Source organism: Panthera tigris, chromosome D4, assembly GCF_018350195.1.
Source record: "Panthera tigris isolate Pti1 chromosome D4, P.tigris_Pti1_mat1.1, whole genome shotgun sequence".
Taxonomy (NCBI): Eukaryota; Metazoa; Chordata; class Mammalia; order Carnivora; family Felidae; genus Panthera; species Panthera tigris.
Window position 1 is genome coordinate 39849967 of NC_056672.1, and position 19686 is coordinate 39869652.

General features: G+C 42.3%; 1 protein-coding gene across 2 annotated transcripts in view; it reads right to left on the reverse strand.

The window, feature by feature from the left end:
• Positions 1 to 19473, reverse strand: part of FREM1 (FRAS1 related extracellular matrix 1) — a 136031-nt gene extending 116558 nt beyond the window's left edge. For both annotated transcript variants that reach the window (XM_042964262.1, XM_042964258.1), the window contains exons 1-6: positions 18768 to 19473; positions 14117 to 14211; positions 11704 to 12005; positions 10155 to 10351; positions 3113 to 3436; positions 1117 to 1225 (exon numbers count right to left, since the gene is read on the reverse strand). In XM_042964262.1, the coding sequence (XP_042820196.1) occupies positions 1117 to 1225; positions 3113 to 3436; positions 10155 to 10351; positions 11704 to 12005; positions 14117 to 14211; positions 18768 to 19040 (1300 nt within the window). In that variant the 5' untranslated portion in view covers positions 19041 to 19473. The remainder of the gene's footprint in view (positions 1 to 1116; positions 1226 to 3112; positions 3437 to 10154; positions 10352 to 11703; positions 12006 to 14116; positions 14212 to 18767) is intronic.
• Between the last annotated feature and the right edge of the window lie 213 nt (positions 19474 to 19686).

The following is a 19686-nucleotide window of genomic DNA, read 5'->3' on the forward strand; positions in this document are numbered from 1 at the left end:
ATTCATTACTATTTCATTCATTCATCCATTATGATTTCATTCATTTCTATCCATTCCCTATTATTATTATTATTATCCATTAATTCAATTTATTCTGTCTGATACACTTCCCAAGTTTTCAATGATGAGCATATATTAAGCCATAATAAGTAAAATTCCATTTAAAAAAAAGATTCTGATGTCCAAAATAGCCAAAACCAGATTTGGAGCTCTCTTAACAAGCCTGGATTTCACAGATCACACAGGCTATGAATAATCTGTGCTCAAGCCATAATCCACTTAGTATATGATTATTATAAAGTTCAGGTTGCCAATTCTTTCCTTTTATTATCCCTCTAGCAGAGGTAGAGTGGGACATCTCCCAATGTTCTCCATCATGACCCAAACTCACACACATACAAACACGTGTGTGTGTGTACCTGCATGCAAAGGCGTGCACACACACACACACACACACACAGAGTATAAGCCACCACCTGAGGATTTAAATCAGACAGAAATATTTTCCCCTTCACAGAGCCTACCACCACTGCTTATAAGTAGGTCTTGACTGCTATCAATGGAATCAGCGGGAAAGGGGAAAATCTTCATTCACCTTCCACATTTACATCTGATCTAAATATATACCTTGCATCATAAGACCACTCGGAAGTGACCTTCTTTTAAAACAAATAAAGCAGTTTAAGCTCTTATTCGTGTATTATGGCTTCCCTGCATGTCCCCACAACAGGACAATGAATTGGTCTCCATTTTCCTTCCCTTTCTCTGAACGGTTCGAATTAGAGACCTTTTCCTTCTCAGTCCAACTGTAGCTCAATATCACAAATAGTTACTTTTTGGCCGCATTCAGTTGAAAGGTGTCCTTTTGGCTTATTTCCTACAGAGGAAAAAAAAAACGTGGCTTCACAGCACAGGAGTCCTGGTTTCAAATTTCTCAGCCCGCAGGCAGGAAAAACAAAACAAAACAAAAACAACTATCCGATGCCGTTAACTTGGCTGGGTTTCGGTTGCCTCATGTGTGAAATGGGAAGAAAAGGACCTTTCTTTCCCGACCCATGCACTTTTCCTGTCTTCCCTTCAGGGCTGTGCTGCTTAATGCCTTACACTGAACTTCACCTGTGTTCCAGGACACTCGCGGGGCATTCGTATCCGCTGTTCTGATGGAGATGTGGACTGTAATGGGTGCGCTCCTCTCAAAGAAGAAGTCGTAAGCCTCCACCTCCACCTGTAAACAAACAGTTGCATAGGAATCACACGTTGATAATTTATAGCTACAAAATACCATTATTCCCGGGGTATACATCACACCTGGAGGCAAAACAGATATAGGTTCAGCCGTCGCCTGATCTCATTTTTTGACAACCTCATCTCACTTTTTCAGGCTCTAGATCTTGTTCCTCAGTTAACAGTATTTTAAAATTTTCGTCTCCATACAACAAGTTCGTAATTTATGAATTTTCATGGCTGAAAGAATGGACCTCCTTGGCATTACAGTCCAGGGAAGGGCGGTTAGCTCCAGAAGCATTGGCCATGGTTGTGCTCTCGGGGGCCCCATCCCAGGTGGCTGAATGACCCCAGGGCTTCCAGCCCACAGGGTCTATAAAGCACCTCATCTCCACTGAGAAAATTGAGAGTCACCTTCTAACAACAACAACAACAACAACAAAAACACACATTTGGACAGGTTCTGCTTTAAGATTACATTGTACGATGTCAGAAAACGCATACATGAAGCAGCCAGAGTAGCTGTGCTTTGTTTATGAGCTCGAGGTAAAAGCAGACGTCTGATGAGAAATTACTTCATCATACGGAAGGAACGAGAGGTGAGGGCAAGCATGAAAAAAAACAGCCACCATTTACTCTTAGGAAATGAAGAAAAGAAAAGGACGACGTTTGTAGCCTGAAGTCTTTTGCCTGCCCTGGAGGCTAAATGCAGAAAATGCCTAAATTTGGTGGAGGACAATTTGGAATCCCAGGGCCACTCATTTTCCTTAATAAGCCTGAACTCAAGTCTGTGTCAACCCGCTCATTTAAAATTTCCATCCTGTTTGAATCAACTCACTGGTAGGCCTACAGGTTGGTTAAGCATTATTATTGCAAGACTAACCAGTGGCTCTCAACTCCCATCCGAAACCAAACAGGAGGAAAGAGGCTGGAATAGTAGCAGACGGTACTTAGATTAGGCAGAGGACTTCCCTGACAGAAAGTGTTTGACAGGGAAATTAGTCGTCCAGTGAGACTATAAAGTCTTCTATCCTGAGTCAGTGCTATTCATTAAAAGTAAGGATCCCAGTAAAACACTCCCCCTGAAACAAGAAGGAATAATAGAATGCATTAATGAAAGGATTGTAGACAAAGTCATCTCTAACTCCAATGGTCTCTGTAATGCAGGAAGGCTTTCAAGGATGCCAGCTCAAACTGGTGAGCTCTGGGCCACAAGTGGTCCTCAGAAATATTTTGTAGCTGGCACAATTTTAAAACTTTTAAAACTCTTAGTATGTATTATATATTTATTTATTTTTTTTTTTTAATATGTATTATATATTTAAAAATCGAAACACTGAGGGGAGCCTGGTTGGCATCTCTTGGTTTCAGCTCGGGTCATGATCTCACGGTTCATGAGTTCGAGCCCTGCATCCGGCTCTGCGCTGGCAATGCAGAGCCTGCTTGGGATTCTCTCTCTGCCCCTTCCCTGCTCACTCTCTCTGTCTCTCAAAATAAATACACTTAAAAAATTGAAACATTTTTACAAATTTACAGATTTCCAATGTCTGTGCAGTGCAAGAGTTATAGCTACCCGGTATGTCTGTTTGCCTGTATTCTTACAGGGCAGCAGTCATCGGAGCCCCGGTGCACCTGTGCCTTCTAAACGGCCAGCTCTTTTCAGTCCCTGCAGTGTCCCTCCCCCTGCCTCTCCACCCCAGCCGGATTTGCTCTTTGGATCACCTGCCTGGCTCCTCTAGGCATCTAGAGGAGCCTCTAGATTTACCGTGATGGATTCTCCTCTGAGGCAATGACTGTACAAACTCACCTGAAGGTTAAGGGAAGTGGCCTCTCTGAGAACTCTGTAAATACCAAACAGGCTGGAAGCTTCGTCTCCCTTTCTTCTTACCTCGTAATGTCTCCTCACAGAATGGCTGCTGTTTGGCGGCTGATAGGCTATCTGCATGTCGCTTAGATCTTTCCAGGTGAACGAGGAGATGGGTCTGGTGTGATCCCACAGATGAGTCACGTAGCCCTGGGGTGGGGCCTTAGTAACGTTGAACACCAGCAAGGGCTTGGGCGTCTCATCCTCTTCACAGTCCAGAACGGCTGTGGTCAAAGAGGTCAGGATGAACTGATCCACTTCCAGAATAAACATGGCCATGAACGCAGCCCTTGGAATCTGATTAGGAATGCCGGCTCTGATATAGACGGGCAACCACGCACTCTCTGACTTTTGGAGGGGAAAGAAAATATGAGGGAAGAAACAACATAAGTAAAGCTATCACATATCTGGTTAACAGGATGGTAAACGGTGTGTCCTATAGTGACCTGAAACCTGGCTGCACATGAGAATCACTGGAGAGTTTTAAACATACACTAAATGCCCAAGCCCTATCTCCACGGGTTCTAATTTACTTGTTCCAAAAAAGGGACAAGAAAACTGGCATTTTTTAAAAAAAAATTTAACGTTTATTTATTTTTGAGAGAAAGAGAGAGAGAAACAGAGCACAAGCGGAGTAGGGACAGAGAAAGGGAGATACAGAATCCGAAGCAGGCTGCAGGCTCTGAGCTGTCAGCACAGAGCCCAATGCGGGGCTCAAACCCACGAACTGTGAGATCATGACCTGGGCCGAAGTCGGAAGCTCAACTGACTGAGCCACCCAGATGTCCAGAAAACTAGTATTTTTTTTTAATTTTATTTACTTATTTTTTTAATTTACATCCAAGTTAGTTAGCGTCTAGTCCAACAATGATTTCAGGAGTAGACTCTTTCGTGCCCCTTACCCATTTAGCCCATCCCCCCTCCCACAACCCCTCCGGTAACCCTCAGTTTGTTCTCCATATTTATGAGTCTCTTCTGTTCTGTCCCCCTCCCTGTTTTTATATTACTTTTGTTCCCCTTCCCTTATGTTCATCTGTTTTGTCTCTTAAAGTCCTCGTATGAGTGAAGTCATATGATATTTGTTTTTCTCTGACTAATTTCACTTAGCATAATACCCTCCAGTTCCATCCACGTAGTTGCAAATGGCAAGATTTCATTCTTTTTGATTGCCAAGTAATACTCCATTGTATATATACCCCACATCTTATTTATCCATTCATCCATCGATGGACATTTGGGCTCTTTCCATACTTTGGCTATTGTTGATAGTGCTGCTACAAACATGGGGGTGCATGTGTCCCTTTGAAACAGCACATCTGTATCCCGTGAATAAATGCCTAGTAGTGCAATTGCTGGGTCATAGTGTAGTTCTATTTTTAGTTTTTTGAGGAACCTCTATACTGTTTTCCAGAGTGACTGCACCAGCTTGCATTCTGAAAAAACTGGTATTTTTAAAACTCTCTGGTGACTCTAACATGTAGCCGGGGTTGAAAAGGGACAATAGTTTTGGCATCAGAAGGAAATGTCCTTTTGATTCTATGTCCAGCACTTACGATTTTAATCAAGCTATTTAATTCCTAGATCTTTCCCCCCTCCACCCATTTGTGAAATGGAAATACTGGACCCCCAGATAAGTCACATTCAGTATGCTGAACACTGGATATTGGACTAGAATTGTAATCTGTATGCAACAAAATGTTAAAAATGGAATTCTTTTTGGCTCAGGCTGAACTAAAGTTCCAATGAAAGTGACAACAGATTTCAAAGTGAATGTGATACCAATACTATGGGCAGAATTTAGAAAGCAGATTGTCTAGAACCAGTTCCAGACTCTAGAACCCTCTCACTCACTACAAGAATAGAGAAGGGTTGAGAGGGGAAGAGAAAGTTTTCTTTGTAGAGAAGAGTGCATTGCTGTGCTGAGTCACTCCTTTGGTCCCCAACCCCACACACCTCCGTGGAGCGGAAAAGTGGGCAATGCTATATTTGTCTCTGGTATCCAGTGTCCAGAGAGAAGTTTCCTTGAGACCAGCCTTAAAATGTATCTTTTACAGGTAAGAACACAAAGGACTGATGCTCATACAGGAGGAACTAAGTAGCCAGACGCAGAAGAATAATGGTGTCTGTTCTGGGATCTGCCTGTAGTCCTTGTTTGCAGCAGAGAAAAATATCTGAGTGCCCCAGATATGGGCCAAGTGGGACAGAGGATTGGTGTGGGGTCATCCTGGACCCTGACCTTTTGGGTGCTTCTGTGAGAAGGCAAAGAATCCCTGCCACAGGCAGCTGGAGATGGGAATCATCCTAGGAGCTATGGGAGGACTTGCAAGTGAATAGTCAGAAACGCCTCCTCTGGAGATGAGATCCACCAGTAGGAGACATCCAGGACCGGGGATCCCCAGAGAAAGCAGGAAACTGCCCTGGGGACAAAGAAGCAGCTTGAAACATTTGCCAGACTTAGGGGGCATGAAGTCATATTCTATCAGTGTCTCATTCAATGCTCTCCCCACTGCTCCCCAAAAACTGGCCCCCCCAGGTCAGAAGTCCTGAAACTAGCCAGCAAAACTCCTGAGAGAGAAGTACAATAGAGAAAGAGGAGACAATCACCCCTCTCCCTTCCCGTTTCATGCTTTATGAAGACAAATTAATGATACGCTGAGACATCTCAGGGTTTAGAGTATCTATTTTTCACATGCCGTTAAAAAATAGAGTCATAATTGGAAAATTCAAGAATGGGAAAATCACAATATAAAAGGACTGGTGCTGAACAATAAGACCATCTAAGCCTAGGGTTAAGCCTAAATAAATATGTTATTTTAGACATGTTAACAAAATGGATATGAACATCAAAAAGAGCTTACTTGAAATAAAAGATAGATGATATAAGAAATAACAAATATAATAACTGAATGCTAGAACTAAAATTTTATTTTTTTTAATGTTTACTTATAAATGTTTAAATGTTTATTTTTTTAAAATGTTTAGTTTCATCAGAAGAAAGAGCGAGTGCACAGGAGTGCGTGAGAGCAGAGGAGGGGCAGAGAGAGAGAGAAGAGAGACTCCCAAGCAGGCTCCGTGCGCTGTGACTGCCGTGCCCAACACAGAACTTGAACCCACGAACCATGAGATCATGACCTGAGCTGAAGCCAAGAGTCAGAGGCTCAACTGACTGAGCCACTGAGGAGACAACTAACATTTCAGATTGCATGAACAAAGGTGGGGAGATGGGCAATCACTAGGAGAAAGGATAAATAGGACCAATCCTCATCATATATAGGAAGGAGCCAAACAGACTCATTTCATTTTTTGTCTTAAATATTAAAAACTTAAGTTAAACAATGTTTTCAGTTTTAGAACTAAATCCCAGTAAAACATAAGGTCAGATAAACGACTTTCAAATAAGTGAAGAAAAAGGCATAGAAAATATAATCTATATTACAAGACAAATTTTTTTTTTAGTTACAAGAGAACATAAAACAAGATGATAGAAAAAATTTATACCCATTATTATAAAACCATAGCTTATATTCCCATGTTCAAGACAAATATTCTGAAATTAAATAGCTAATTACTTATGCCTTATAGGAGAGGCATTTAGAATAAAATTGCATACAAAGATTAAAAGCAAAGGGACAATCCAAAGTTACCATGTAAAGAAAAAAGCAGAAGTGGTCATCTTACTTTCAAAGAAAGACGAATCAAGGCAAAAGGCATTAAAAAAGGACAGCGTGGGCAGTATATTGATAAAATATACAAGACAAGGATTCTTATAGGAATCATTATATTTAATATTATTCTGGCCAAACCAGTGGAGAACATAGCAAAAATAAGAGGAATAATTACTGAAAAAGAAAGGACAAAATTATCATCATTAGTGAAAGATATAATTATGGTCTTCAACAGCCCAAAGAATTTAAAAATTCTTGGAATAATTGAATTCAAGAAAGAAGCCAGATAAAAAGAAAATTATACCAAAAAATAGCTTTCCTATTTATCATCAGTAACCAATGAGAAGATATAATGGAGGGGAAAGTGCCTATTCATAGTAATTTCCCAAAAGCACACTGCCTTGGACAGGCCTTAATAAGTATGCTCAACTTACATGAAGAAAACTGCAAATTTTACAGAAACACATCAAAGAACATTTGCCTAGATGAAGCGAGATCCCTCATTTCTGGATAAGAAGGCTCAGTATGCTAAATGTTCTAATATTCCAATTACTTCCAAAATAGCATACAGTTTTAATCCAATCCCGATAAAACTACTTAGGGCTTGAGAACTACGTATAGGTGAGAATGGGTTAGGAAACTTTGAAGACAAGTGATAAGGAAGAACTTGCCTGTAAAATACTGAAGTGTATCATTGCCCTTTTATATTTAGAATGAATGATACTGGCACAAGAATAAGTAGGCAAATCTAAGGAACAAAAGAACTAGCCTTGAAGTCATGTACATAATATTTTCTATGCAATAGAAGCAGCATCAAAAATCAATGAGAAACAGGTTAGTTCTTCAATAACAAGTGTTGAAATCTTGGCTACTTGGGAAAAAAACTGTTCCTGTGTTTCGCAATACTACAGAATTCATTTTGGGTAGATTACAAAAACAAATGTAAACAAGAAATCCTTAAAAATCTAGAAGAAATTATGGGTGAAGTGTCATTTAGTTACTTGATGAGAATGGACTGTACAGGCATAAAAATGATAAAATAACAAGATTTTAAAACTTCAAATATAGTATAAATTTAGTTGCATGAAACAGAATCAACACTGTTGTACCTGTCTCCTTACCATGTGTATAAGTGTGTGTGTGTATAAAAGGGTTGAAACATAACTCGTTTTCTTATTGTGCTTTCTATGCGGTTTTTAAAAATTATTCTCTGCAGTGAGCATATTGTTTTGATATTCATAAGAGAATGTGTTTTATGACATGCCAAATTGCCTATGGAGTAAGTTAACTAATAAAACAAGAAGGTCATTTAAAGGGGTAAAATCCCAATCAAACTGATCTGAAAATATAAACAAACAAAGTCCTAACTCAATATAGAGATGTAAAAAAAAAAAAAAAAAAAAAAAAATCAGTCAGGGGAGCCACCTAGGTGGCTTAGTCGGTTAAGTGTCCAACTTCGGCTCAGGTCATGATCTCATGGTCCATGAGTTCAAGCCCCGCATCGGGCTCTGTGCCAACAGCTCAGAGCCTGAGGCCTGCTTTGGATTCTGTGTTTTCCTTTCTTTCTGCCCCTGCCCTGCTGGTTCGTTCTCTCTCTCTCTCTCTCTCTCTCTCTCTCTCTCTCTCTCTCTCTCAAAAATAAAGAAATATTTTTTAAAAAATTTTTTAAAGGAAGAAAAATCAGTCAGGAAGAAAAATGGGTCTAATTTTTTTAATGGAGATAAGAAATCAATAGAAGTGAAAGCTTTGTGTCAAAAAGACAAAAAGACATCTACAGATAGGAGGCCTAGCATTTAGTCTTGGCTCAGTCATACAGCCACATATGTATGGACAAGGCATGCAATTTCTCTGGCCACCACCCTACAAGGGGTTGGGCTACACCAGTCGTTTCCAAACGTAGCTGATGATCCATTTTTTCCTGGGTAGCTTCTTTAACTGGCAAAACATGCATGGTGCTTACTATGTGCCAGGTGCTTTGTAAGTATCATCTTATTTCTCTCGCTTACTCTCAGAAGTAGGTTCTCTTATCCCCGTTTTCAGGTTTTAACACCTGAGGCATAAAATCCAAAGTCAGAGAGCTAGTTAAATAGACATTTGAACCCAGGCAAACTGGGCCCAGTGTTCATGCTCTTCACTACCGTGAGGCTCAGAAATCTGTCCTTTAAGATTCTCCACGTTATTTACCTAATCAATTTGACCAGACCATCTATCTCAATTCTAAAATTCTGTGATCTTACTTTATTATTTTCTTATCATTTCTTGTCTTATCAATTCCTTGGCGGGGGCGGGGGGATAATAATGTTCAATATCTGAGTTTCTTAGGAGGAATCCTAATGAGAAGTCAAAGTCTGAAAGATGGAGGTCTTTCATGAATGCTACCGTGGATCATCTTAGGTCAGCATGAAGTCTGAGCTGTTTTAGCTGGTGCACAGTTGCTCAGCTACCCAAATAAACCAATTCTAGAGTATATGAATCAGTGGAGTAGCATGTTAAATATTTCATATAAAATGATTTCATCTTCTACCTTCATGTCAGTGTGAGGTCAATAGAAGGGAAGGGCGGAAGATTTAAAAGAGATTGAGCGACGGAGGAGGCGTGGGGGGACTGCCTGTCTCTTTGATGACCTAGTCCTCCATCTCAAAGTCTGGAAGAATGAAAAGGATATAATCTACTATACTCGTAAAAATGGGACTAGGTTTCCCCTTCTTCCTAGTTTCCCATGGACTTACCTAGTGGATGTGTGCACCCCCTCATTTCCTCTAATGGGGGAAAAGAGGTTCTATAAAAGAAGGGGGAAGTGAAGCCTCAAAGAGAGGGTGCTACAAAAGATCAAATGACAAGCTGAAGAATACTGAAGGGGGAGGAGGAAGAAGAAGGGTAGCATGTAACTGGCCCCAGTCCTTCCTCCATTGCCTTAGTGGTGGCAGAGTTAGGAGAGTCGGGGAGGAGAAATTCTAGACTGACAGTCTGCACAAAGGCTCCATCCAATTTTAAGCACTCACGGGCAGAACAAGCCTGCAGTTCTTTTTTTTTTTTAATTTTTTTAAGCTTTATTTATTTTTGAGAGAGAGAGAGAGAGAGACAGAATGTGAGTAGGGGAGACACAGAGAGAGAGACACACAGAATCCGAAGCAGGCTCCAGGCTCTGAGCTGTCGGCACAGAGCCTGACGCGGGGCTCGAACCCCCGAACCGTGAGATCATGACCTGAGCCGAAGTCGGACGCTTAACCGACTGAGCCACCCAGGCGCCCCAACAAGCCTGCAGTTCTCATGCGTCACTGGACAGTCCCACCCGCAATGGCCCAGGAGCTGTCTGTCCCGGCATGGCAGTCAGCACGAGCAGCTCCATGGAGGTGGCTTCTTGCTGCGGTGGGGGACAGACACAGAACCCCGAACTCTACCTTGTATACGATTTTACTCCTGGCATCTGTGAGGTCCAGCCGGATGGAGATGTAATCAATGTTGGGAGAAGGGGGGTCCGTGTGTTGGTAACGAAGCCCCATCAGCAGGAACTCCTCACAGCTCACTTTGATACTTCCTGCTTTCTTCAGGCCCAGGCTACAGCTTCCACCTGGACACTTCAGGTCTGTTCCCAGTTCTAGAATGGACAGCACTGAATTAAGAGAGTCACTTGAGCATGACTGTGAAATGTAAAAAACTAATCCTCCCTCCCATGGAAAGTTATTCCCTCTCACTGCCTCACGAACACCCTCATATACCCTCTAGTCATTCACGGAGAGGGCTGGCATTGTTCTAGGACCCTGTTGTTTCTTTTACTGAAAAGAATAATTGACCAGTTGTCTCCTGAGATCCTTGCCCACCAAAAGTCACACTGAGAGAAAAAAAATCATAAAATGCATGTTCTGGTGCTTGAATATCCTTGACAGATAGGCCTCTGGGTCACGACTGCCGCCCATCGTCCAGCACAGGCCTTCCTTCACTGCATCCGCTTCCATGGCTTCTTCATGTGGTCTCTCTGAGGCTGTTCTACTCGCTGAAATTCTCTCCCTGCTGTGCTCGTCACACCCTCAAGTCCAGACACCCTTCCAGGTCCGCTTAGTCCTTTTCTTAACCCCCCCTTTAAATACTCTGTAACCACCTCAGCCAACCTGATCTCTCCCACTAAAAACCATAATCATCTCTGCCATAGTCTCTCTGTCTCTGCCCGGCTTCATAGTTCACTCTTGTGGGGTAAATGACACACATAGGCCACTCACTTTTCCAGTGACGTACAAAATGAGTATTCTACTTCTTAACCAGATGGTTGTGAACCCTAAACAAGAGCACTTCGTGTGCTAGCCTGCCTTTAGCTGTAAATTGTGGCCCAAATTCAAGGCATTACTGTGATTGTGATTATCCCTTCTATTTCTTGGCCTTCCCATAATGCCTAGAATACTATTGTGCAGATAGGAGGTGCCCAAAATATACTGATGAAATGAATAACAGAAGAAACATTGTCCATCAACTCTTCCTGATTTCAACCACGGCTACCGCTATGCTCTACCTCAGACTTATTCGTAATCAAACAGTATTTAATAAATACACCAACTACTCTCACGACCCCTGCCATTGCTACCATGAATAATAACAGCTGACAATTACGGAGCACTTGCTATGAGCCAGACACGGTGTGAACCACACTTTGTGCACGGGGTCTCATTTACTCCAGCTTTCCACAACCCTGTGAGGCAGCTACTCTCCTTACTCCTTTTACAGAGGCTTGATGCAGTTAAGTAACTTACCTAAAATCACCCAGGAAATAAATAGCAGAGGCAGTTTTCAAACCCAGGTCGTACGGATGCCCAAGTGCATACTCTTCCCCACTAACTGACATGTTTCAACCAGCAACACATTCTTAGATCAAGTCCAACTTTTTGTCCCAGTGGAAAATGACTATTTCCGGATACATCAGTTCTCGTAACATTCAGGTAGGTATTCAAACATACATACGAGATTCAGGGAAAAAACTGTGCGGCTGATCTCCACGAGGTTTTTCTGGCCGAGGCTCCAGGAGAACCACCTGACCGTGGGCTGGCAGCCGGCTTCCCACAGGATCCAGCCTGACTGTGCACTCCAGGCCGGCCGCCCCCTCGTAGTCAAATCTGAGCACGTTCTTATCAATGGCTCGGGACAGGCCGTAGAATTCGGACACCTCCAGTACGTTGTTACTCATACGGATGATGTTACAGTCTGGTTCTAGGAGATAGACCCGCAGGATAAAGGTTTCCATGAAGGTATCCGTCTCAGTAAATCTGTGGAGAGAACAGAGCAAAGGCAGTATGTACTGGTGCTCAGATACTTCTGGTATCTGTGAACTGACTTGCTTTGAAGCTTAAAGATTGCCTTTATAAGAGTTTGGATTTCTACTCCCAATCTCTGTCCTTGTCCGTTCATCTCCTTAGCTTGCTGTCGACTCCCTTTCCCGCCATCTCCATCCCCGGGATCCTTCTTTCAACACCTTCTCTCAAACCCGTCATCCGTACTGATATGTAATGACTTCTTGGGAGCTCAGAATCTCACTCCCAGCACATGTATCATTTAAGACTATCAAGCTCGTGCAGTTTATGGGCCGAATTGCGATTCAGGAGTGAAAGGGTGAGGAGTTTCTGCAGCATCAACATCTTCTTGCTCTTCAGAAACCCACGAGAGGCACTGTTAATTCCATTTACAGGTGAGAACAGCGAGGCACAGAGGCCAAGTAGCTTGCCAAAGGGGCCGAAGAGGAGGTGAGGAGGGAACAAGCATGTTCTCTGATTTTTCTGCCTCCACCTCCTCTGAATATTCTATTTCGAATGTCCTCGAGACCAACAACAGCAGCTCCTCTGCCTCAGCCCTTCTCCGGTCCTGCTCCTGCACCCTCTCTGCCCCTTGGAAACTCCAGGAGTGGGAGCAGTCAGAACTCATCAGCTTCTCCAGCCCTTCCAGGCAAGCTGTCCGAAGTTCGTTTTTTAACTCTGCAGTCGTAGAAAGATCAAACCACCCAGTGTGCTGGTTATAAGGGATCCTCGGGTATTGTTTCTTTTTTTTGAGCACAGCATTTTGTTCCCACCTCTCTTTCAAGACTTGTTTTGCATTACAAGTATCTACCCTTATTTTGGGTCAGCCTAGGAGCATGGCTAGGTCCATGTATCCTCATCTTCGGGTTTCCTATGCTCAGCATAGGGCCGTGAGCTATAACAGGTGATCATAAGTGTCTATAGGATGATTCACTGTTCCAGCGTCCTCTACAAAACGCTTTGTGTTACGGTAGTACTTCAGGGAAATACACACTAGGATATTTTAGCCAAATATTCATAACGGCGACAAAAATAAGTAAAAAACTATCTAAAAGCCTATCCCATCTACTGAATTGTCAGTCACCTCTATGAAGTGAGTAATATCATAACCATGAGCTTCCTTTTTAAATTAATTTTTTGCTGAGCTATAATTCATATACCCTCAAATGCACCTTTTTAAAGCATACAACTCAGTGGTTTTTAGTATATTCACAAGGTTGTGCAACCATCACAACTATCTAATCCCAGACCGGTTTTATCACGCCAAAAAGAAATTCATAGCCATTAACAGTCACTCCCCATGTGCCCTTCCCCAGCCCCTGGCAACCACTAATCTGTGTTTTTGGATTTGTGTTTTCTGGATGCTGCATATAAATGAAAAGGTATGTGACCTTTTGTGTCTGGCTTCTTTCATTGAGCATGATGGGTTCAAGGTCCATCCATGCTGTAGCCTGAATCAGATGTCATTCCGTTGCATGGCTGAATAACATTCCAGTGTATGGATATGTCACATTTGGCTTATACATTCATCAGTTAGGATTTCAACTTTTTAGATATCACGAATAATGCTACAGTGAAGATTTGTGGACAAGTGAAAATATAGGTTATACATTTAGGAGTAGGACTGCTGGATCACATGGTCACTCTGCACTTAACTTTATAATTGATTTTCTTAACACTTCTATCATTTAGTATGTTTAAAATTAGAAGCTACTGTACTACTTATGAACTAAGCAGCTGATAATCAGAATGAAGAATACCTTTCAGCTTTGGAATATATTTTCCTACTTCTCATTAGGAATCTGTATTTTGCAATTTTCATTTCCTGTTGGAAGTAAGAAGGTGGATCACCGGAGGTGATCCCCTAAAGGGAAGCAGGACAGAAATGTGCCGCAGAAAAGCCGCCAGGACGATGATACAAATCAAGGTAATTGAAAGTCAGCTACAATTCTTGCCTCATCTACTTAGGTCCTCAATTTCTACTGATGACTGTCTTCTTTGGAATCTAGTAACTAGCCTCATGATAATATCTATCTATAGAAATAAAGCCTTAAGAAGTACACAGAACGGTAATGTGTGCTGCTTACCTGTAAAGTCTAAGCTTCACTGTGTCTTCATCAAGAATCGGGCAACCATTGTGAATATACTTTACTTCATTAGGAAGGAAATGGCAGTCAAAGACCTAGTTCATGTGAAAAAATGGATAAATATTTGTGAAAAAAAAATGGTACAAGATTTGATTTTTCTGGCAGTGGAATACTGCCTGGGGAAATTATGGCCTGTGAGTGGGGTGTGCACATGTGTGTGTGTGTGCGTGTGTGCACGTTGTAACCACCACCACCCACTGTGCCCCTCTACCCACCCCTGTGCCCGCTCACCATCCTGCTTTCATACAAATGTGTCTTATTTTGAGAATATCAAAATTATGAAAATCTGAGCAGATCAAGCAGATATATTAAGAAGTAATTATCTCTTGATACAATGATTTTTATAGTCTATAATACACTTAACATATGGTTCCATTTGGGGTGCCCGGGTGGCTCAGTTGAGTGTCTGACTCTTGGTTTCGGCTCAGATCATGATCTCCCGGTTTGCGAGTCCCGGCCCTGCATCGGGCTCCGCGCTGACGGTCCAGAGCCTGCTTGGGATTCTCCTTCTCTTCTCTCTCTGTCACTCCCCTGCCCGTCCTCTCTCTGTCTCTCTCGAAATAAGGAAATAAGCTTTAAAAAAATTTAAATATGGTTCCATTTGTCAAAATATTATACACCCACAATGTTCAGGGGTTCATAACAATTGAGTTAAAGAGGTCTACCTGGGTGTATGCATGAAAAGGCATGCGTTACCCCTCAAACACACTGTATTATAAATATTATGCATTTTTTCTTTTCCTTTCATTTCTTTCTTTTCCAGAGAGCACTTTCATATTCAAAATTGGAACCACCGACAACGGACAGCGTTGGGGTTGATCGGGGCCAAACACAACCCACACGTGTTTCTCATACACTTGCAAAAGGCTGTGTTATTGGTTACATAATGGAGGAAATGGTTGATGAGACACAGAGCAAACTAAAGGTAATTTCTTGTATTAAATAAAATTATCATTAACTGTATCACCTCACTCAGAACCATTCAGGAAATTGCTCACTGTTGTGTTTGGGGAAACCTAATTTCTAAAAGAAGAATATCCTATCCCCATCACACCATGACTCTTGCTCTGCCCAATCTCATTTGGTAGAGGATTAAGAAATACCCCTGAGGCATTCACACACCATCACTGTTGAGTTCACGGTGTTTAGCTCATACTTTGTCACAGGCTCAATCATTTACAGACATCATCCTCCCTGAGAAGACTTTATTACTAATACCAATGATCTTCTTTTCCCACAGACATCATTGGTTCCTCTTTTTAACTGACAACAAGGAAGGAGATAAAGGAAAGACCTTCCCCATATCATTGACAAATAGTCATGGTGATAAAGGGACAATCTGCTTTGTTAAAAGAAACATCTGTTTTATGTTTCGTAATATGTTTTCCTTTTATAAAAGGCGACAACCATAATTGTCCATAAATTTACCAACTAAAACAAAGGAGAGCTAAATCCTTTTCTAATTACTGTCTAGCCTTGGTTTTTTCCACTTCAACTGCTTTTCAATTACAATTTATAATTAAATTGTCACACATTCCTAACTCATTACTCACTTTAATGACAGTAAACTGGTTTAAACTAGAGATGTTCTCTTACTGCTGTATTTCCTAGTCAAAAAAGCAAGCTCAGCTCTACACTGAGGTGCTTTCCACCCAGGAAATTTCTTGCTTTGAAACAGGTGTGAGAAGTGCTGTGCATGAGGCAGTCTCATCCTAAAACATGAGGAAAACATATTGCCACCGACCTTATCTAATTGACTATATCAAGAGGGTTATCTAAACAGAAGGTACTAGCATGCGCCGGTTGAAATCCCTTTCCAAATATCCAATAGGAAAATGAACCTGTTGGTCCTAAGACAAACTTCAGTAATGAAATGAAAACACTAATTGAACAGATGTTAAACAAAACATTTTCTCTGCAAATCAAATAAAACCGTTCATTACACAGTGGGGTGTTGTTAATACAGTCATCTTGCTAGAAATGGGTTCACATAAGCCTTGCTTTCGACTTACTGGTAAGTGCTATTAAAGAATAATGTTTAGGCTTTGTGTGTGTGCACACGCATTTGGCTATGCTTAATTTCAAAAACGCCATAAGAAATAAATCCCTGGGGAGGGCTGCGCTGAAAATAAGCACACATTCCAAAAAAAAAAAAAAAAAAAAAAGCCAGACTTTACTTAGGAATCTGGTTTCTGTTGAAAGTATCATCACAAACGGGGAAGATCACCTGGCAATTTGAGAAACAAAGTTTTCTGGATATATAGGTTTCCTTATGGTACAAAATTCCAATATTTGGCAGAAATATAATAAAGTTCCACAGTTCAATGGCCTCTTTTTTCACACAATAAATTTTAGAAGCTGTAAGTCACACATTTTCTGTAGACCATTCAAATCCATTTGAGATGCCTGGTTTACCTACGGAAATGCACTCACGGAACATTTTCTTACACTAAGCCACAGCACACGAGGGGACAACCTGGGACTTTTCGGAGCCCCGTCCCCAGCCTACCCATCCAGACTTGCCTCAACCAGGCAGGCATGCTGTTTCTGCTCCATATTCTTCCTAGTAACCGGATTTTTGCCTTAAAATCTGAGAATGTTTGGAATGGAGATGACTTGGAGAACTATTCCGATCCTTATGAGAAAATAAGCGTTTCACCTAGTTGTAGTAACTTAGATCCCCTTTTGCCCTCTGGTATCGCAGAGCCGGCCAAAGAGTGAAGACCATTAAAATGGCACCAAAAATAAATAATGGAGACAGTTTCGTTACTTTCAGAGAAAGTACTATATGTGTGTGTGTATAAGTCACGAGCTATTTGGGACTGGGAGAGGATACGTCTCAGAGACTGGCTTACGTAACAGCATATTCTCCCCAAATTGCCATGCTTGGGGCCAGAGCTGAATACAGATGGACCACAGGTTGCCCCAGTGGGCACCAGGAAGAATTGTTTTCTCTTCCCCCACAAGATATTCAGCCTCACTTCTAAATAAATGTTGAACAATTTTTAAAAATACGTTGATTGGAAGGGTTCCAAATGATGAGTTCATCAGTCTTTATAAGGCACCCACATATATCCGTGCAGCTCTAGGATTAGGGTCCTACATTACTCTCCACAACTCCAAGGAGGTGCTTTTAACTCCGGAAATTGGGACTCCATTTTCTGCAGCTGACTTATTCATGTCACCCACTCATTGCATTAAGCACATCTGAGCTCTGGATATGAGCTATCCCAGGTCTCTCTTCCTTCCCCTACTGGTAAGTTCCAATCAAACACACTTCCACAGTGCAAGTCATGTTGCAATTACCAAACACTTGGGAATACAACCCCTTCGGAGCGAGGGCCATTATTGTGTACCGACGGGTTTCAGGTGCCCATTGGATGCTCGGACTTACAAAAGAAAATCTCCTGGGAAATTGGAGAGAGACATTTGGTTGCTATCACTTCAGGAATACTCCCTAAGTGAGGACCCTCCATAGAATTCTGATAGGTTTCTGAATCGGACTGTATTCTGAGTGCAGTAAAGATGTCCATTTGAGTTAGCATCTATCTAAGTCTCGCCAGCCCATCTCTACAACATCTAGTACCACTGTTGAATAACTTCCTGCAATATGATTCTTTAGACAAATGGAGAAGAAGATTCATGTTCACAGTTCACAAATAATGGGTATTTTTCCAGAAGCAGCAGCAGCAGCCGGTGCTGAATATTCTCAAACTTGTCTGCAATGGAAGTTAAACCACAGTAGGAACAAGTCAGGAAACCAGAAGCAATTTCCTATTTTGTACAGAGATAAACTCCTACTTTAAGCAAATACAATATAACACAGACTTTTTAAAATCCAATGGATTAGAAAGTAACTCTTCATCCTACAAAAGGACTGTGCATAGAGTACTCTTAAATGACAAGGTCTCCAAGGTCTTGACTAAAGGGAAATATTTTTTTGACAGACATTTTTAAAGAACAATGAATATCTATTTTTTTTTTAATTTTTTAAATGTTTATTCATTTTTTTGAGAGAGAGAGAGAGAGACAGAGCATGAGTTGGGTAGGGGCAGAGAGAGGGAGACACAGAATCCGAAGCAGGCTCCAAGCCGGATGAGGGGCTCAGACTCGCAAACCGGGGCCATAAGCGAACCGTGAGATCACGACCTGAAGTCGGACACTTAACTGGCTGAGCCACCCAGGCACTTTGAAGAATAGTGAATATTTAAAGTGAAGTATTTTCACCTCTTTTTTCCACGTCGGTCCTCCTACTTAAGGGAACGTTCAAGTGATGGACAGAGATGAAAATGTCTTCACGTTTTACTTGTGCTATCCTGCGGTCACAAGTGTGGCCTAAAACACATCTTGAAATCCTGATGTCTTATCCAAAGGCACCCTGACTAGCAATGGATGAAGTCACTTGGGGCAGGAATAATCCCATAAAGACTGACCATATCACACCACACAAGAGACTGTCCACTCCAGCCCTTGGAAGGCTGTCACCGCTTTGTTTTCTCTCTGTCTCTGTCTCTGTCTCTCTCTCTCACACACACACACACACACACGCGCACACACACGCACTCAATAGAAAATCTCAGGTACAACCTACCTGTGGAGTGAGTTTCCCAACCCTCTGGGTCATTGGCTCGTTCATCACGACTTCTACTTTGCAAGCATCTTTCTCCTTGGGGATGGCAAACTTCAGGTCATCCCCCAACAGGAAGGCAGAGCTGCCCTTCATCACCCTGACCCCACGGTTAACACTGATGAAGGTGGGGCCGGCCCAGCCCGGCAGCAGCAGCAGCAGCAGCAGCGGCGGCGGCGGCAGGGCACGGGGCCCTCCCCAGCTCCGAGAGCTCATGCTGTCAGGGGCCAGCTCCATTTGTCCACCGGCGAAATCCCTTCAACAAAGGAGGGCTTCTGTGCTTCCCCCAGGGATGTTAGCTCATAGTCCAAGGGGCAGGGCAAGGGGTCCCGACAGTGCGCCCCAAGATCTTAACATGCCCCTTTCATTTCAAACTCAGACAAGGAGGCTTTTCAGGCAGTCCCGGGGCTTTTAATAAAACTCGCTGATCACTCCTGACAACGCCGGCAAGATGAATGTGCCTCCCAAGTGCTTTTCTAATCCTGCAAACGAGAGGAGAGGTTGGAGGGAAGCGACAGAGAGACCAAAAGGTTTGTGCAGCTATTCAAAAGATCCCTGCCGGCAAAGGCATCTTTCAACCCGCCTCTAAGTTCAGCTAAATTAAAAACAAATAAACGAACTTGACCTCCAGCCCATCTGAAAGGCAAGGAGGCCGTTTCATTACGCTGCCTGTAACTCCCGCTTCCAAGCTCGACATGCCCCAGTTGGGATGTCACTTGTGTGGTCCAACAGGAGCTAGCCAGCCTCACTGCCCAAGTGCAGTGTTTGGTCACCGCGTTCAGAGGGAGTTAAGCTCTGCTCTGTTTCCTCGTCAGTTCAATGAGAACTACAGCCTAATTTGTACAAGAGAGCTGTCAGTTATTTGCACACTGTTTTAAAAGCT